At 39.1% G+C, this 18,403-nt stretch overlaps 1 protein-coding gene and 1 pseudogene across 9 annotated transcripts; one reads left to right on the forward strand and one right to left on the reverse strand.

Annotated features, from left to right (window-relative positions):
• Window positions 1-1,578: 1,578 nt before the first annotated feature.
• On the reverse strand, window positions 1,579-7,300 carry LOC143846442 (pentatricopeptide repeat-containing protein At2g03880, mitochondrial pseudogene; annotated as a pseudogene). 3 transcript variants are annotated; one of them, XR_013234767.1, is made up of 6 exons: window positions 3,708-7,300; window positions 3,324-3,523; window positions 2,825-2,957; window positions 2,549-2,683; window positions 2,310-2,354; window positions 1,579-1,868 (listed from the first exon to the last, which is right to left on the reverse strand). The product of XR_013234767.1 is annotated as a pentatricopeptide repeat-containing protein At2g03880, mitochondrial pseudogene, transcript variant X2 (transcript). The 3 variants fall into 3 exon arrangements; XR_013234766.1 differs by having other exon boundaries at window positions 2,274-2,354; XR_013234768.1 differs by lacking the exon at window positions 2,825-2,957 and having other exon boundaries at window positions 2,274-2,354.
• Window positions 7,301-11,156: 3,856 nt separating this feature from the next.
• Window positions 11,157-17,282, forward strand: LOC143845460 (protein NDL1-like). 6 transcript variants are annotated; one of them, XM_077353815.1, is made up of 12 exons: window positions 11,161-11,293; window positions 13,867-13,966; window positions 14,536-14,633; window positions 14,781-14,869; window positions 15,013-15,073; window positions 15,164-15,250; window positions 15,363-15,440; window positions 15,530-15,586; window positions 15,690-15,745; window positions 15,971-16,106; window positions 16,682-16,926; window positions 17,026-17,282. In XM_077353815.1, the coding sequence occupies exons 1-11, from the start codon at window positions 11,234-11,236 to the stop codon at window positions 16,904-16,906; spliced, it is 1,047 nt and encodes a 348-aa protein (XP_077209930.1). In that variant the 5' UTR covers window positions 11,161-11,233; the 3' UTR covers window positions 16,907-16,926; window positions 17,026-17,282. The 6 variants fall into 6 exon arrangements, with proteins under 6 accessions (XP_077209933.1, XP_077209934.1, XP_077209930.1 ...); XM_077353818.1 differs by having other exon boundaries at window positions 11,157-11,285; window positions 14,770-14,869; window positions 16,682-17,205; XM_077353819.1 differs by having other exon boundaries at window positions 11,157-11,285; window positions 16,682-17,205.
• Window positions 17,283-18,403: the final 1,121 nt, after the last annotated feature.

Raw genomic sequence — 18,403 nt, forward strand, 5'->3', positions numbered from 1 at the left:
GCTCCATTTGGTTTGTAAACCTTTTTGCGAAACTCTTTGGTACAATGGGTCACTATTTATATATGATAATTGGAACTAATTGATGGTTTTAATTATGGGTGCAACTCGGGTCGATTTTTTGGAATTCGGGTTGAGCTTTGACCTTAAAATGGGGTCGGGTTCAGGTCGATTCCAATTCATTTTTTAGCAAAAGCCCAACCCGACCCGATCCAAGTTGCACCCCTAGTTTTAATCTAATCGATTATAATCAGAAACCCCTGAAGTTCTATTAAGGCAGGCACTGATCAATATTGTTGGATCATTCCAATGCAGTTGCAAACGGCTAAGAACCTCTGGAAAAGAACTGACTGCTACTATTCTTGATTGGCCAGGTTACATATGACTATGATAAGATTTCTTAGACTATATTGTGTTTAAAACTATCTGATGATGATGATACTGTGCTTAAATCAGAAACCCCCAAGGGGGAGGATGACTCCCATCCAACCATCTGATGAAATTGAGGGAGTCCCCCTCCACTATTAGCCTGCCTTGGTCTTTGCTCTCTAGAATCACTACCCCTGAAAAACCGTCCTTACTTCAGCTTCATTGGAAAGAGATTTAAGGATTTAGGTTTTACAGTTGGACTCAGTACATGCGGTGTGAAGTAGACATGTCAAAGTTTCTAAGAGAATGATGACCTCAGTGGGAATACAAAGTTTAGGAAAATCATCTTTGAGGACAACTAGCTTAGAGTAGCAGTATCACTGATCCAATAAAGGATAATGACAATTCTCAGACAATGCTTGTTCACGAGAACATTGATGCATTAGAAAGCACATAAAGCAGTCCCCATTAAAGATGCTTCGGTGGTGTACCCTAGAACCTTACTCTAGTAGTACACTCTAGATCCCTAGATCTAAACTTCCCTAGATTACAGAGTAGCCCTTATGTAGTTATGCCACAAACCATTACTGTAGCTCCAAAGTCATTCTTGTGTTTGTTTAGCCATTTCTTGTTTGGTTGTTATACCATTTGTGTAATGTTAGTTATGTGGACTCATACCTTTGTAGTGTGAGTTTTTATTATATGGTGATTCTCGTGGATAGAAGAAGTGTCCATTTGAGGAGTTCTTTGCTCGTTCGTGAAGTTTTGGCAGATGAACATGTTATGTAAGGGAGAGATATCTACTCAAAGCTGTACATGTTGTACATGTTGTTACCCATGCTTTATCTTGAAGGAGAGTGTTAGAGAGTTTAATTACAGTAGGTCTCATCTCACACCCCGGATAAGATGGAGAAAAGAAAATGGTAGATCGATCGGTCGCGGTTCGAATCCGCTGGCATTCATTCATTAGACGGGTGCGCGTATACTTAAATTTACACGTGTTTCTTTAAGTATTTACTTTCACTAATTAACTTTGTTGATAGGGGCCATCAAATAGGATGGCCCTAGCGGCATATATATATATATATATATATATATATATATATATATTTCTTTTTCTTTTTCCTTTTCCTTTCTTCTTTCTCTCACATGATCACTTCCTTTCCTCCATACAAGGTGTGTATTTGGACTCCATTACGAACATTAACACTATAAGAACAAAAACAATAAATCAATGTAGAATAATACCATACAAATATTAGGGAATACAATATCTCGAACAACAAAGAATGCAATATGAGCTGATGACTTGACCTCTATCACAGGTTGTCAACATGAAATTAGAAAGCTAATCTGCAGCATTATTACCATTTCAAGGAAAGAAAGAACTGTGCATTCAACATAGGGAACCATTATTTTGGGATGGCTTACAGACTCCCTTGAATGCCATGTTCAATTGATGTATTGGCGACTATCTGCAAGGTTACTTTGACTCAGATTATCTGCAATGGTTGAACTTGAACAAGAGTAAATCAGACTCCAATGGATTCTGCCTACTTGTCTAAGCATTAGTCATTTAGCTGAATTTAGGGCCCGTTTGTTTTAGATTTGGACAACCGATTGTGGAGTCCCCAACCGATTATTGTACTCAAATTTAGTGCAATTTTCAGTCCAATAATCGGTTGGGGACTCCACAATCGGTTGTCATAATCTAAAACAAACAGGGCCTTAGCTGCTGATGACAAGACAATCTATTATCCCCCTTCTTTCACATCCCATTTTCCTTTGCACAATGGTGGAAAAACATGGAAAACACCACCAGCTTCATATAAGAAAGTAAAATATTACTTTGCCTTTGTAATTATTAATCACAGTGTTTCTAAAAAAAAGTAGAAATTAATCATTACTTTTCCATAATCTACATCAATTTTCATAACATCAACCTTCCCTGCTTCTCTATCATTGCATGTCCTTTTTCTTCATCTCCACTGTAAATGCAAAATAGAAAGAAGATCTTGAGATCAAAAGCAGTTCAGATATTTATATTTATATGTAGGCTTCTTCATGTGTTTCTCTGTCTTTCTGAGAGCATCACTGTTTGGATTACATGCATAACACGAACACTAATGAAATATCATGTTCATGGGAATAAAAGATGTAGTTGAGGGAATCAGAAAATTACCTGACGTCTTTGCAACAAATTAGACTTGAAACAAGATAGGCTTTGCCAGCATAAGAATCTTGCAAAATGATGACTAGTGATTTTTTTCAGATTAGGGGTCAGGAACAGCTACAACACGAGACAGCTCTAAGCTTCCTGAAATCCACAATTAAATAATTACCAAACATTGTTAGGTATCTCTACCTTTCAAACTTACATCTTTCAGCAATATTCTCATACTTGAAACTTGAAAGAGCAAAGATAAGAGATATTTTAATATTTTATACTGCTGCATACCTACTGCTAAGTTTCAACAGTACACTTCAACGGGCAGGGGAAGCAACAAACTCGATTAATCGATATCCCCATAAATATTTGACAGGGAGATCAAACTAAAACCAGACTTGTGTTTCACTACCAATTTGTTAGCCTGCAAAACCATAGTATCTCAGGAAGGAAACATTTAAGTAGGATGCTTGCTTAATAGAATAAAATTTATTTGTCAAGACAAAACTCAGAATGAACCATGAAATTGCACCCCATTATATTCTCTCGAAAGCAGAAATATGTTAGAATCATGCATGCACAAAAGGACTCAGCAGGTGCACACGTTCGCTTCCTCCTCTTTGGGCTTCAAAGTCCTAAAAGGACTCTGAGTGCAGTTCTCATAGATTAATTGTAATACCATAAGTGGGTGTGTTTATGGCCGTTGGATTGTAACAGCTTTAGACAAGGGAGTCATATATAAGCACAACACCTTATTCCTGTGGAAATAACAATAATAGAGGAAACACACCTACAGAAAGCCCCCTGAAAGGGAGGAGAAACCCTCTGCCATTGTAGCCCAAACGGATCGATTATTGGAATCTTTCTAAGCTCTCTCTCCTCTCCATTCATCCTTGCATTCATTCATTGCATTTTGCATTCATCTTCTCTGGGTTTATCATTAATTAGCAGGTGCAGATATTTGCTTACTCCTCTTCGGGCTCCAGAGTCCTAAAACATATTTTTTTGCACCATTAAGTATTAATACAGTAAATCAAACTCAAAAAAAAGTATTAATACAGTAAAAATGCAAATCCAGAAACTATGAACAAAACAATCAGGGCAGCAATTGTTCCTAATTCTTATCTCCTTGACCATGTAAGTTGGAAATGAAGAAGGATGATGGGAGATTAACCTGCATTGACAGAGCCAGGTGTGGTGTGCCTTTGGTGCTCAAAAGGCAGCAAACAGTATGGAAGGTTTCTCAACCAATTTAAGGCAGCAACCGACACATTCAGGCGTCCCATGCAATCATAGTCTCTTGGGTTCCTCCAGGATAGAATCACAGTAACCTCCACAACAGCAAGAACAAACACTGTTTCAAAACGCGGTCAAAGCAAATCCTAATCAACTCGGCACGATGCGGTCGAGTACTCAGTTGACGCGGTCAAAACTCAGGAGAGTGAAAGGGGTTTTGATTGACTTTGTAGGGCAAAACACACACTTGGACAAGAACGCAGACAAGGTAAAAGGGAGTCGACTCAAGGGAGTTCATGATGGCCCGAAAGAGTTTTGAAACTATGAGAACAAAGTACAGAAGTGGAAGAAACGGCAGATTTCATGAATGACTATTTTTATATTCCATCCTGCAAGCACAATCTGTTGAGTTCCTCCATACTAGAATCACCAGTAATCCCCACAGGAACAAAATCCATTTTGGAAGTGGTGAAAACGGCTAACATCGCGGATAACTAATTCTTGATTTGTGATTTCCGAGATGAGCTTGATAGCAATATGACAGTCTCCACATATTCGGAGGTTTTTGAAAATCCGGATTAATTTTCCCGGTTTCATGCTTATGAGGCCATAAGCAAGGGCCAACCTTTCACTGTGGTAAAGAAGGCTTTCCTCTTTCTCATCTCTGGCAATGTTATGGAGCACATAATCTGCGTTTGGAAGATACCCTGACAGAGTTAGTTGCTGGCCCAGTTCCTCTAACTTAAGGTAGATCTCCTTGGCCTTTGGATGCGAACCATCATGTGGCAAAAAAACATGAACTTGACCATCAACTTCAATCCAACTACACCCTGGTTCTTTCTTTACCCCTTGGGCAGACATCATTGCCCTAACCTTAGCAACATTGTCCCATTTGCCCGCAGCCGCATAAATGTTGGATAGTAGTATGTAAGTTGAGTCCAGTTTCGGCTCCAACTCAAAGATTTTTTCGGCTGCTTTTTCTCCAAATTCAACATTTCCATGCATTTTACAAGCCCCAAGAACTGTCTGCCAAATCAAAACATCAGGAATGAGTGTCATTTCCTCAATAAACGATTCAACCTCCTTAAGTTTCCCTGCCCGACCAAGGATGTTTACCATACAAGTGTGGTGTTCAATTGTTGGAGCAATCCCATACATTTTGTTCATCGAATCGAAATATCGTTTCCCTTCCTCAACTAGGCCCACATGGCTACAAGCAGAAAGAGCACCAATAAAGGTTACCTTATCAGGCCTCACACTTTCATCCAGCATAGAATGAAAGGCTTCAAGAGCCTTTTCTCCATGCCCATGTTGTGAATATCCACAAATTATTGTGTTCCATAAAACCATGTCTCTCTGAAGCAACCCATCAAAGACTCCCTCAGCATCTTTAATGGACCCACATGTTCCATACATATCAACAAGTGCACTTGCTACAAATCCATCATTTGAATGCCCGGATTTAACGATCCAGGAATGAACTTGGCGACCACTTTCTAGAGCAGCTATGCTAGAGCAAGCTCTCAAACAGCTTGCAAATGTGAACTCATTGGCCCTCACGCCTTCCCGTTGCATTAGACGGAAGAATTTCACTGCCTTCTCCCCTTGATCCGTCTGTGCATAGCCACTGATGATCACAGTCCACGTGAATACATCTTTTTCATTCAATCTATTAAAAACTAGACAAGCATTTTCCAAGCTCCCACATTTTGCATACATATCGACGAGAGCCGTTCCTACAAAAGAATCCATTTGGATGCCATTCTTAATTATATGGGCATGGACTTGTGCCCCATAGCGTGCTGCTGAGAGACTGGTACAAGATCTTAAAATACTTATGAATGTGTACTTATTCGGCTTGAAACATTCCATAAGCATTCGATTGAAGATCCCCAATCCTTCCTCACAATGGCTCCCGTTATGGAAACCCGAGAGAAGAGCATTCCACGAAACTAAATCCCGATCTGTCATTGCATCGAACACCCAACAACCATCTTGAACAGCACCATTTTTCATGTACATTGTAATCAAAGCATTACCAACCGAATTATTGGTCGCAAATCCTAATTTCCTAATATAGGCATGAACACTATCACCATATCGCAGATCACCTAGATCAGTAGCCGCACTAACAAGACTAGCCAGAGTAAATTCATTAGGCCTAACACCCATTCGCCTCATCTCGCCAAAAAGCTCAACGGCTTCACAAACATAACCACACTGATCGAAACACGAGATCATTGAACTCCAAGCCACCACATCAGGATCCTCAATCCTAACGAAGACCTTGTGTGCATCCTCAGCCAAGCCACACTTTGAATACATGTCAACAAGACTACTACACAGAAATCCATCAAGTTCAGATCCAATCTTGATCGCTAGAGAATGAACCGCTCGACCCTCCCTCGCATTTCCCAAATCCGCACAGCCCTTAAGAACACTTGATAAAGTGAACTTGCTCAATCTAGTCTCTGACTCTATCATTCGGTGAAACAACTCCAAAACCTTTCCACCTTCACCAATCCTAACATACCCATTAAGCACTGCATTCCACGACACCGCATTGTGCTCTGGCATTTGAAAGAACACTCTCTCTGCAAGCTCCATTGCTCCACATTTTGCATAGAGATACACCAGAGTAGAACCCACAAATAAATCAGATAACAACCCAAATTTTATCGCTTCTCCATGCACTTGTTTCCCCAAATTCAGCTCCAAACACATCGAACAAGCTTTCAAACCAGTAGCAAAAACAAACCCATTGGGCTGAATCCCTTCCCTCCACATCTCACAAAACAAAACAACACCTTCCTCGCCATTCCCTTCACGGACAAACCCCGAAATCAAGGCTGTCCAAGAGACCACATCTCTCTCAGGCATTTCATCAAACATGTGGCGCGCACACATAACGCTTCCACATTTTGAATACATATTCACCAAACAACCCCACAAATGTAAATCTGGGTCTACACCACTTTTGATTATATGCCCATGAACCGCCCTCCCATTACTAAGAGAGCGATTTGAAGTGCAATCATGTAGCATCACAGAGTATTTTCTCAACACCTCTTTGCAAGTAGAATCAGCTTGACGCCTTGACGTTTTTGTGTCGATGACTGAATTTGGTTCAAGAACTGGGAATTTGTTGAAGGTAGTTTTGGGGAGATTTTTCCGAAGCGAGAGAGGGGATTTGATGGGTTTCCATAGGGGAGATTTGGAGAGATTGAGTTTGTGAAAAAATAGCCGATGGAAAGGGGGTGATGGGCAATGCATTCTAAGGGAGACAAAATCACATTCCATGAAAGGAAGCTTAAAAGGAGTTAGGAATTGGAAGAATGAAACGAGAAGGGAGGGAGAAAGTTTCTTCGTTTTCTTTTGAAAGGGGGCGCGGAATAGTTTTATCTTTCTTGGCTAATTTACCGAAATGGACAATGAGAGCACGAACATGAATATTTTTTTCCTGGAATGTTAGCTTGTTAGGAGAAATCCTAACCGTTAGTGCCGGTGTAAAGATCACTGGTTAGGATCATGATTGTGGACCATTCTTGATGGAGAATCTTTGAGTTGTTACTCGGGTTTTGATAAAACAGAATTGGTTTTTGATAAGGAATGAAATTCGAAAATTAAGGGAAAGATTGGGTTGGAGAGAGGCGTGAGTTACGGTCCTAAGTGGGGGCCCGCCTAGGTATGGGACTGGGTGGGACCCAGTCTGGTATGGGAAAGGTTTAAAGGGTCTTGCCTAACGCGTTCCATCAGCTTTGGAGCTTTTGGCGTATCGGTAAGGTACATAACATTTGGTATCAGAGCAGCCACCACGTCTCGTGTTCGAGTCACGGAATGAGGCGACCTGTGGAGAGGACTACCTGGAAAAGCTAAAGTGAAAGTCGTCAGAGTGAAGTTATCACAGAGTGGGCCGCCGCGGAAGGGGCAACCTGTGGAAAGGGCTACCTGGAAAAAAAGGCCAGAGTGAAAGCCGTCACAGAGTGGGCCGCCGAGGACGGCGGATTCGGAAGCACGATGGTATGTTACGGTCCTAAGTGGGGGCCCGCTTAGGTATGGGCCTGGGTGGGACCCAGCCTGCTATGGGATAGGTTTAAAGGGCCTTGCCTAACACGTTCCGTCAGCTTTGGAGCTTTAGACGTATCGGTAAGGTACCTAACAACGTGATTCGGAGTCTCTCAACTCTTTCCCAAATATATAAATAGTTGTTCCCAGGTGGCCAGGTCCCTACTCAAGTGCATCTAAAACACATCAAGTTTGGTTTCTTTTCACAATCTACGGCAAAGAGAAACTCCTGTCCATACTGTCGATCGTGTTTGTGAAGTGAGGAGAGGCAAAGTAAAAGATTTTTGGCACTATACACATTCTCTGGCAACATAGTTAAAGAAAGTTGTTAAAACTTGATTTTCTTCAAAGTTGGATCACCACGATCCGGACCGATGCTCTAAAGTGATTGAGCATCAGCATAGCTTACCCAGTGGTGAAGGATGATGGGAGAGGGATTGATATACGAGGGCCTAAGTGAACAGAGGGCAAGAAAATCCAGAAAAACAACGGAAAAAAAATAATTTTCCACTCAAATTATGATTGACTGTTTCCTTTTTTAGCCACTTCTCACCCTCAACTCATCTGTGCCTCTCAAGTCTCTCCTTCTCCCACCCATCTTACCTCTCTCTCACCACTTGAAGACACTAATTTATCATGAAAGTAAATTCCTGGCTGCGAAAAATGGTATACGAGTCTGGGTCATGATCCGTTTCCAACCAAAATGTTCATGGAGTATCCCAGGCCCTACTAATTTTGAAAAAAAATGGGGCTTTTGGATGAGAGAGAGAGAGGACAACTTTCATCAAAACAAAGGCAAATGAAATGTTGGTGGTCGTTTTGTTTTGAATAAGGTTTTAAATATTACAAAAGAGATTTGCTAGGACCATTTCAGAAAGGCATTTTGCGGCTGGCTGTTGCATGTGAGAGCAGCCATCTCAGATGAATTAAATCAATAATACAAAATCTGCTGAAAAGTGAGCCTGTGTGCGTGGCTGCTCTCACATGCAGCAGCCAGCTGCAAAATGCCTTTCTTTGATGGTCCCTAGCAAATCCCAAGTACTTCGGTAATTTTATGAGAGATAAGGGATTGTTTGGGTCCATCGCTTCGTAGCTGCTCTCACATGCAACAACTATTGTCTCCATTCACGAGGTGGGTGGTCTGACATGGGTCAAACCAGCTGTGAAATGCCTTTTGTGATGGACCCTAACAATCCCCCCTCCTTTTTCTTTTTCTTTTTTTAATAAATATGGGTATTGTGATCATTCTTTACATGATAAGATTATTTTGGACTATTTTCCTCGAGAAGTATGTACTTGGTTTTTCTCTACAAGGTAGGATTGCTCCAACTGTGGTGATTGATGTTGATCCAATGGACCCCTCTTATCACTGGGATCTTATCCTTTACTTTACCATTCTTCTACTACATCATTTATCTCTTTCATAGTACGAGACAATACAAGACAAATAGAGGATAAATATAAGTCTTTGGTTGAAATTAAAATTGACATACAAAAGTTAAACTAATAAGGACAAGCTATCCACATCACAACAAGCAATTCTAAAGAAACTCAGCACAAACTCAGCTTGTCTTTTCTTTTTTAATAGACAAGATGAGTTAGTGCAGTTATTCTAAAATCTAATAAAAGACAAGATAAGTTAGTGTAGTCATCAAAATACGGTAACCCCAACATTAAGTAGCCTAAATTTGGGGAAGTGATATATCCGCCCATTTATAACTTATTATGACAGCCAGCTCCAGTGTCTCTATGACCGGATTTATGGTTCCTTATTGCCACGTAGGGGCGAATTTAATTTATCCTAGAAAATAGCCCCAAACTTCTTTAAATTAACGAATAAAACCATACTAGTTTTGATATAACCCGTACCTGTTTTCGCCATTTCGGTCTCTGTGACAGAGTGGTTTTCGTAACTTCAGCCTGGGGTGTCGTTCTCTAACCCTGGTTAAACACTATGGTAAAATATTATGAATGCTGCTGGTACGGAGAATATAGCTAGTATATGGCTGTTTTTAATGACGTAAAAAAAAAAAAAAAAAAACGTTTTAAAGGTTTGTCGTTTTATTCTTCTTGGAGAAATTATACGGTGGATATTTGATTGCCGTATTGTTGTAACTTGTAAGGGCCTTACACCGTATAAAAACTCCCTCCTTGAAACTTTTACAGGAAAAAAACTGTTTTTTCCTAGAAAATATTTTAAACACGTTTAAATTGCATTCTTTGGTGTTTCAGTCTGTTTTTACTGCGTTTTTTTTAGTGTGATGATAAATTCGCACCATATGTAGGATTAGGGGTGGACATGGTTCGGTTCGGTTCGGTTTTGGGCTAAACCCAGAACCGAATCATATATAATCGGTTCCCTGAAATTGGAACCAGCACCGAACCATATATGTATGGAACCGAACTGAACCAGAACCATATATAATCGGTTCGGTTCGGTTCGGTTCTGGGTTTCCCAACCTTCACCAATGGCCCTGTAACCCTATTTAGTGTTTGTATATGAATAATGAATTACACTTGGTTATTCTGTTCAACATGGGACCGGACCCAACACTTGGTTATTCTGTTCAACATGAATTACACTCGGTTCAGTTCCAATTACACTTGGTAATTGGAAGATCCTAACTGTCAATCAATGGAATCTCACTTGAAGATGATTTCCGGGGCACAACCAATTTATGTTGTGTCTCAACAAATGAACGATTTGGATATTCCTATGAAGTGGGCTGTAAATTACTTTTTTTGAAAATACTAGATTTTAGGGCCACACCCCACACCCTATAAAATCTCGTGGAAATGATATTTCCATCCCCTGCATGAATTAAAACTTATAAGGGGGTGAATTAAAATGGGCGTGGGGTGATTTTATCAAATGAGGAGGTATGGAACTTAAGGACTTAAGGTGAGGTTCGGTTCTCGGTTCCGGAATCCCAAACCCAGAACCGAACCGAATTTGCACCGGTTCCCGGATTTCGGAACCGGAACCGAACCATATGTGCCGGTTCGGTTCGGTTCCTCGGTTCGAACCAGAACCATGTCCACCCCTACGTAGGATGATTCGTAGTCGTACCCCTGTCAAATGAATTAACAGACTTTAATGCTTTTTGACGTCAATTCACTTCAGAGGGGTGCGAATCATCCTACAGGGGGTGGAATTTAGCATCTCTCTTTTTTAACCCATACCGTATTAAACTCGAATTTTCCCCGATCTTTTTTTTGGCCAAATCACATTTTACAGGGGCTTAACCGTGGTTAAGTTGCGGTTAGGCCTTGCGAGAATGTCTAGGTATATAAATAGGGGATGTTTTCTGAAAGCGGAAGGAGAGGAGAAAGGAAAGCAAAGGAAAGGAAAGGAAAAGGAAGCGAGGATTTTGTTTTTCCAGACAAGAGACCGCGGCCATGGGCGATTCGAGCGGTTCCGTTTCCATTGACATGGAGACTATCTCTTTAGGTGGAAAGGTTTTGATTTCTTCCCACAATTCCTTTTTCCGATCCTCTTCTCGATGTTTAGATCTGATTTACTTGTGATTTTTTTTATGATTCTCGGTTTTTAATTCGAGTTCGTATCTTCGAAGAAGAGTTTCATTGACATTTTTTGACGCACGGGGGTGAATTTTTGGTGTTTTGTTGGATCTTGTAGGTTTTGGATGAATGGATTATAGTTTTACGGTTTATATGGTGGATTTCTTGCCAATCTCTTCTGATTGTATATTATTTCGATTCTTTTTTACGAGGATTATGTAGATTCGGTTCCTAACGGAGGGATCTGTTGCGATTTCCATGTTTAGATCTGGTTTTCTTGTGATTTTTGATGATTTTCGTTTTTTGGATTCGAGTTTGTGTCTTAGGGGAAGAGTTTCATTGACATTTTTTGACGCACGGGGTGAATTTTTGGTGTTTTGTTGGATCTTGTAGGTTTTGGATGTCTGGATTATAGTTTTAAGGTTTAAATGGTGAATTTCTTGCCAGAATTTCCGTTTCTGATATCTTCTGGTTGTAGATTATTTCATTTATTTTCGAGGATTGTGTAGATTCGGTTCCAAACGGAGGGATCTGATGCGATTTCGATGTTTAGATCTGGTTTTCTTTTTATTTTTTATGATTTTCGTTTTCGAATTTGAGTTTGCGTCTTAGAGGAAGAGTTTCAATGACATTTTTTGACACTTGAGATGAATTTTGGGTGTTTTGTTGGATCTTGTGGGTTTTGGATGTCTGGATTATAGTTTTAGGGTTTATATGGTGGATTTTCGCTTTGCATTTGTGTTTTTGAGGTGACGAGCTGTTTTTTCTCGATAACTTTTGCATCTTGTTTCATTTCTGAAGTTTTTGGATGCCTGAGTTTTAGATCAATGAGTTTTTTGGTTGTCTGGAGTATACTTTTGTCATTCCTTATGCCTTTGAGGTTTTTTTTTTTTTTGGAAATGGATTGTAAGGTTTTTGTTGGAAATAGAGATGGTCTATGAGGTTTTAAATGTGGATCTGTTGATTTTTTATTTTTTATTTTTTGCTTTACAAATTGATTTTTTGATTCGGAGATGAATTTTGGAATCTTTTTAACTCCTGTTGCGGAATTTGAAGGTTTTATTTGATACTATAGATTTGAATGTTTTGTTTGATGATATAGCCAATAGATGAACCTGAATATTTGAATTAGATTTTCAGATATTATTATTGATTTTTTTTTTAAAAACTTTTGTTTAGCTTTAATGATCCGTTTCGGGGTTCGAGATGCCTGTTTTCTGGCTCTTTTCACATTTTACAACAGATATTAGGTTTTGATTTTTGAAATTCCATTCCTTGCTTGGCACTTGGATTCTCTCTTTTCAGGATTCTGAAAAAATCTTCTATTCATTGTTTCTTGCATTTCTTTGTCTTCATGATTCCTTGCTTCCTACCACATATGATTATGTCTATTTCTCCTTTCTTGTCTGTTTTAGTTTCGAGCCTTTCTGGCATGAAATATTCTTCCATGGTTGCTGACTTTGATCCTGTGGCTTTTGAATATATTTGCGTTGTGTTTCCCAAGTTTTCTGTAGTACCATTTCTTCTTGTTCGATGAATTTTATAATTTTATCTGTTATTAGGAAAAAATCAATGCCTTTCGACTAATCAATGTCTTTCTGATCCACTGTATTTTACTGTCTGTTTCCATTTGATTGGGCACTCTGACTGGCGCCCTGAATTTTGGATCAGGACTTATTTTCTTGTCTCAATTGCTTTTTTTTTTCCCACTTTTTCATTTCTAATGAATACGGTCATTAGTGCCTCTTTATTTCTTGTTGTAAACTTGAAATACTATTCCTTCCTTTTCGATAGCTGATGTAAATAAGAATAGGTATGCCAGTGAAAATTATAGTGCATTGAACTCACAAAGACCTATTATATTCCTTCTTTTTTATAAGGGATATCAGCTGATGGATGCAAGAATTGTAGGCTGTCTGATAAGAGATACATGTACATTTCCAGCTCGTTAGAAGAGTATAATGTAAATCCCTGTACATTGCCAGCTCTTTAGAAGAGTATAATGTATTGGTTTCAGATAACCTTGTAATATTTTTTCATTTGTTAATGGATAATACCAGAAAAAGATGTGCATCTGCTCAATTAATGAATTATCTTTTCAACTTAATATACTGCTCTTTTATTTGAAAAAAGCACCTGGTTTACTTGATTGGAGAATGCCATTGTGCCATTAATTTTTGTTCTCATTTATTCCAATTCCAAAAAAACTTATTTAAATGGAGCGCCTATTTGTCTAACCTGTTCACATTTGATATCTTGGCATGTTACAAGTTCCCATTTGTTGATGTGTTTTGAGCAGTTAATTGTCACATAGGCTGTGCCTTGCATCAGATGTATTGCTTGTTAATGCTGTTTCAACAGATTCATATTTCTAACTCTTATATTATTCTAAAACCATAGCCCTCAGTGCTTTGATGTATGATGGTTTCTAGATGTGGTTTCATTTTGGTTCTTCTCCTGTGTTTCTTATGTCTGTTTATTAATTTAATCTTCTTGTAATCTTTCTTCAGGAACATCTTATACAGACTGGCCGTGGTTCTGTATCTGTCGCTGTGTTTGGTGATCAGGACAAACCAGCACTTGTTACTTATCCTGATTTGGCTCTAAATCGTGAGTGCAATGTTTTTTGGTGAAATAAGCCTATTCTTCTTGTCTGAGCAATCCTGTTAAAATTTTTTGTTTTCCCTCTTCTGTAGTTGAGCTATGTCATTTTGGATATGTGAGAATGGAATTCTGTCATTTTGTATATGTGAGAATGGATCCCTGCCTCTTGCCTAAAAGGATGAAAGTAATTGTTGTAGCATACATTGTTGTGTATCGAATGTTATAATGTTTATAAAGTGCATTTGTTAGTTAGTTCAATTGAAGAATTGAGGTACCTGGAGCACTTTGCTTTATTGATTTGATAACCTGACCTTTTGGTTTCTTTCTTCCTTCCTTTTCACTTTTGTGCTGCATCAGTTAAGGATCAGAAATAACTCAGGCTCTTTTTGTTGTTGATTTTGTTAACCGTGTTCTAGTCGAAAACCAGTTATTGGACTCAAAATTAAATGCAATTCTGTGTCCAATAAGATCAAAACCGGTTCTTAAAATCCAAAGCAAACAGGACTGTAGCTTTCAAACTTGTATTGTTTTGAGACCTTTTTCTGGCTTCTAACACATCTTATGGATTTTATCAGATATGTCATGTTTCCAAGGATTATTCTTTTGCCCAGAAGCTTCTTCTTTGCTGCTTCACAATTTCTGCATTTATCACATAAGTCCTCCAGGACACGAGGTCGGTAATTTGGTATATTTGATTACAGTTTTTAGATTCATTGATCTTTTATGCCCCCCTATTTTTGTGTGTATGTCCATTTTCCACTTCTATCAAACACTATATTCACGCCATTTTGTTTGGAACTTTCCTCAAGAGTTCTCACAGTTAGGAGCTGCTGCGATTTCTTCAGATATTCCAGTACTTTCTGTTGACGACTTAGCAGATCAGGTTGCAGATGTTCTTGACTACTTTGGGTAATATATGATAAATTTTTTTTCCTATTTAGGTTAGCTATCAAAATGTTATTTGGATGTGTTCCATGTGCAACTTTTCAATACATTGACTTTTGCATCGCTCACTTTTTGTTTAAAATGGCTCTTGGTATTTCTCTTTTTAGTCTTGGTGCAGTGATGTGCTTTGGGGTCACAGCGGGTGCTTACATCCTAACCCTTTTTGCTGTATGTGTGATCCTTGGCATAGCTAGCGTGTTTAGAGGCTTCAAATCCCTTTGATTTTACTAATTTGGTTCCTGTGCTACTTGGTTATAGCTGAAACATAGGGAGCGTGTTCTTGGTTTGATACTTGTTTCTCCTTTATGCCAAGCACCCTCTTGGACTGAATGGTTGTATAATAAGGTTCCTTTTCATCATCCATTGTTATTATTGATTTGATTCCTTGTTCTCATTTGTAGGGAAACCTAAATGTTTGAGCCTAATCTTATTAAATAAGACACTGAATCATCTGCAGGCGATGTCGAATTTGCTCTACTTTTATGGAATGTCTGGCATGCTGAAGGAATGCTTGCTTCAGCGGTACTTCAGTAAGGTGTGTTACTGGTTCCTTTCTACATCATCATCATCATCTTGTCTCTCTTGAGGGATTTTTGAGTGACGGATTTTTGACTAAATTGGCAGGAAATACGGGGTAATGCTCAAGTTCCTGAGTCGGATATCGTACAAGCGTGCAGAAGTGTTAGTGCTCTGGTTCTTATTTTCAGTAAATTTTTATGTCTTGACGTTTGGAAAATGTGGGGCTCCTTTGCTGATCATAATAGTATGTTTATTGCGTTTGCAGTTGCTTGATGAGAGGCAGAGTTCAAATGTTTTGCGGTTTCTTCAAGCGATGAGTGGGTAAGCCTTCTCACATGCTCAATTGCCTTCTCTCACTGATGATCACTTCATTAGTTTGCTGGGCTTCCCTAAATTTTAGCTTGCCCATTCCCCATTGGCGCAAGCTATATGTCCACCGAGGGGAGTGGGGGAACTGCTGAATTTTTCCCTTTCTCATCATAATCTATCCGGATTAATTCCTTTTGGACAAGATGATAATGCATCAAAAGTACATTACATATACAGGAGATCTGACATTAGCCAAGGATTGAAGAAGCTACAGTGTCGGACACTAATATTTGTGGGTGACAACTCACCCTTCCATTCTGAGGCACTTCACATGGCCACAAAGCTGGACAGAAGATACACTGCCTTGGTTGAGGTACATTTAACACCCTATGTATATATATGTACACATTTAATTAGGGGCCCATGTTGTCCAAAATTTTCTGGAGCTAACATCTCCCTCATAAACGTGCCACATATGTGGTGGATGATTAGAGGGGTCCCCATTGATCTGATAATCTGCAAAATTTTGGCCCTTGTCTCATACTGAATAAAGATGGAAATCATTCCATCTGATGAATCAAAGCTTGCCAAAAGTGACTCCCAAGTCCCAACACCCAACTTTAAATTTTTTTTATTTTTTGGCTACTGATATTGGCGATACCATGTTTTGATAATTGCAAAAACTCACCTTGTCCTTTCTTTTTTTAATTAACTTTTCAGAGCTTTTGTGGAACTGCAATAAACTTTGACAGTTGTTTAAATAATAAAAGACAAGCTGAGTTAGGGCTATTATCGTAACACGGCAGTGCCAATATCAGTAGCCTTTTTTTTTTTTTTTTCTAAAGACAAATGGTCAGAACAGGAGGGATGTGCTGTCCAATGATTATCTGGAATAGTGTTGTCCTCGAATCATTCATGTGGGGGAAATGAAATGAAATGAAATTGCAGGTACAAGCGTGCGGTTCAATGGTGACAGAAGAGCAGGCACATGCAATGGTAATACCGATGGAATACTTTCTAATGGGGTATGGGCTGTACCGGCCATCATGCCAGCTGAGCGGCAGCCCCAGGAGCCCCCTCAGCCCCTCCTGCATCTCTCCACGGCTTCTCTCCGCAGAAAGCATGGGTGTGAAGCTAAAGCCCATCAAGACTCGGATCTCCTTGCAAGTATGAAAGTGAGAGTGGGTGTAAAGGTGTGTGCAGCTCCAATTTTGTATGCTCGTACTTTACATACTAGAAAAGATGTAGTAATCAATAGGGAAAATTATATTTTCGTCCCGTTTTATTCCTAGGTGAAAGTGTTGTCATGAATACACTAGAAGGGGCTGGCCCGGGGGAAGAAAAGGGGGCGGGTATGTATTTTTTTATTTTAGAGAGAGTAATTCCATTCATTATTTGTACTCATAAAAGGCGACGTGTCTTGTAAATCCTCATCATTTATAATGATCATCAATAAAATTAAGGGAAGAGAAGGAGGAGTGGGTGTCCTGCTTCAAAGGTTGGGGGAAGAGGCACCTTTTTTTTAATAAAGAAAAAAATGTGTCTGCTATTCAATTCGCCTTTATTTTATTGGGTAATACACAATCTGCACCCCCTGTAGGATAATTCGCGCCTCTTTAAAGGGAGGGTATGTGCCAGACTTTAATTCTTTTTAAAGTCAGATTCATGTTAATATAAAAATCAAGAGATATAAGATATGATAGAGTAACTTGTCAGGTAACATTGTTCAAATTACATAGATACGTGAACAATAATGTTATTTAAATTAGGTACATATATTCTATATAAGTACATCTGCGTGCGAGTTTGTAAAATTTCCTCAGACTATTATAATTGAATGAATAAGACAAAAATCTGCTAAATAAGGACGATGCAATGGACCGTGTACTTGGTTGAGTGTATTGGCGTGGACGTGGCATGAGGGAGAGGTCGTTTTAGCACTAAAGCGCTATTCTATTTTTTATTGGTGGCTAGGGTGTCAATGGACCGAGATGGTATGATGGATCCAAATATTAATGGACAGGGTTTGGCGACAACAGCTAGATCTTAACCATAGGATCCATATTCTAATGGTTCAAAATTATTTTGGATCGACGTTGCCAAAAAATCAAAAGGAGTGTCCTAGATCCGAATTGAGCTCACCATTGTATGAAAATACCCTTCGTATTTTAGTCATTTATTTCTAATCATGAAGGATATTTTTTGTAATATTAAAAACATTTCATTTCTTGTTGTTTTTCATCTCTCTCTCTCTCTCTCTCTCTCTCTTTGACCCTAAACCGCTAAACGCTAATTGTGTACAATGTAAGTAGGATCTATGACATACGGCACTTTGATGGACGGTCTGATTTGAAATGGACCGTGACCTTCTGTTAAAAGATAAGATGAAAAAGAACTTATATGATGCCCGACCGTGAGATTATAAAGGGCGGCGAGAGAAACCATCTTTCCCTTGATTTTTAATTCAAGAGAAAGCCCTTTTTCTGACTTTTCCTTGGTTCAAAAACCATAGCAGCAAGTTTTGTCTCTACCCGCCCTTTACATTCTCACAGTTGGACATCATATAATTTCTCCACATGAAAAGGCACTCCAAAAACGTTTTGAATCCGATTCACAGTAGATTGTCACGGTCACGATCCAAAGTTGATCTATTGTCAGTTATTTGTGACC

Source organism: Tasmannia lanceolata, unplaced genomic scaffold (assembly GCF_043159265.1).
Source record: "Tasmannia lanceolata isolate RefF3 unplaced genomic scaffold, GAP_Taslan_0.1 ptg000015l, whole genome shotgun sequence".
Classification (NCBI taxonomy): domain Eukaryota; kingdom Viridiplantae; phylum Streptophyta; class Magnoliopsida; order Canellales; family Winteraceae; genus Tasmannia; species Tasmannia lanceolata.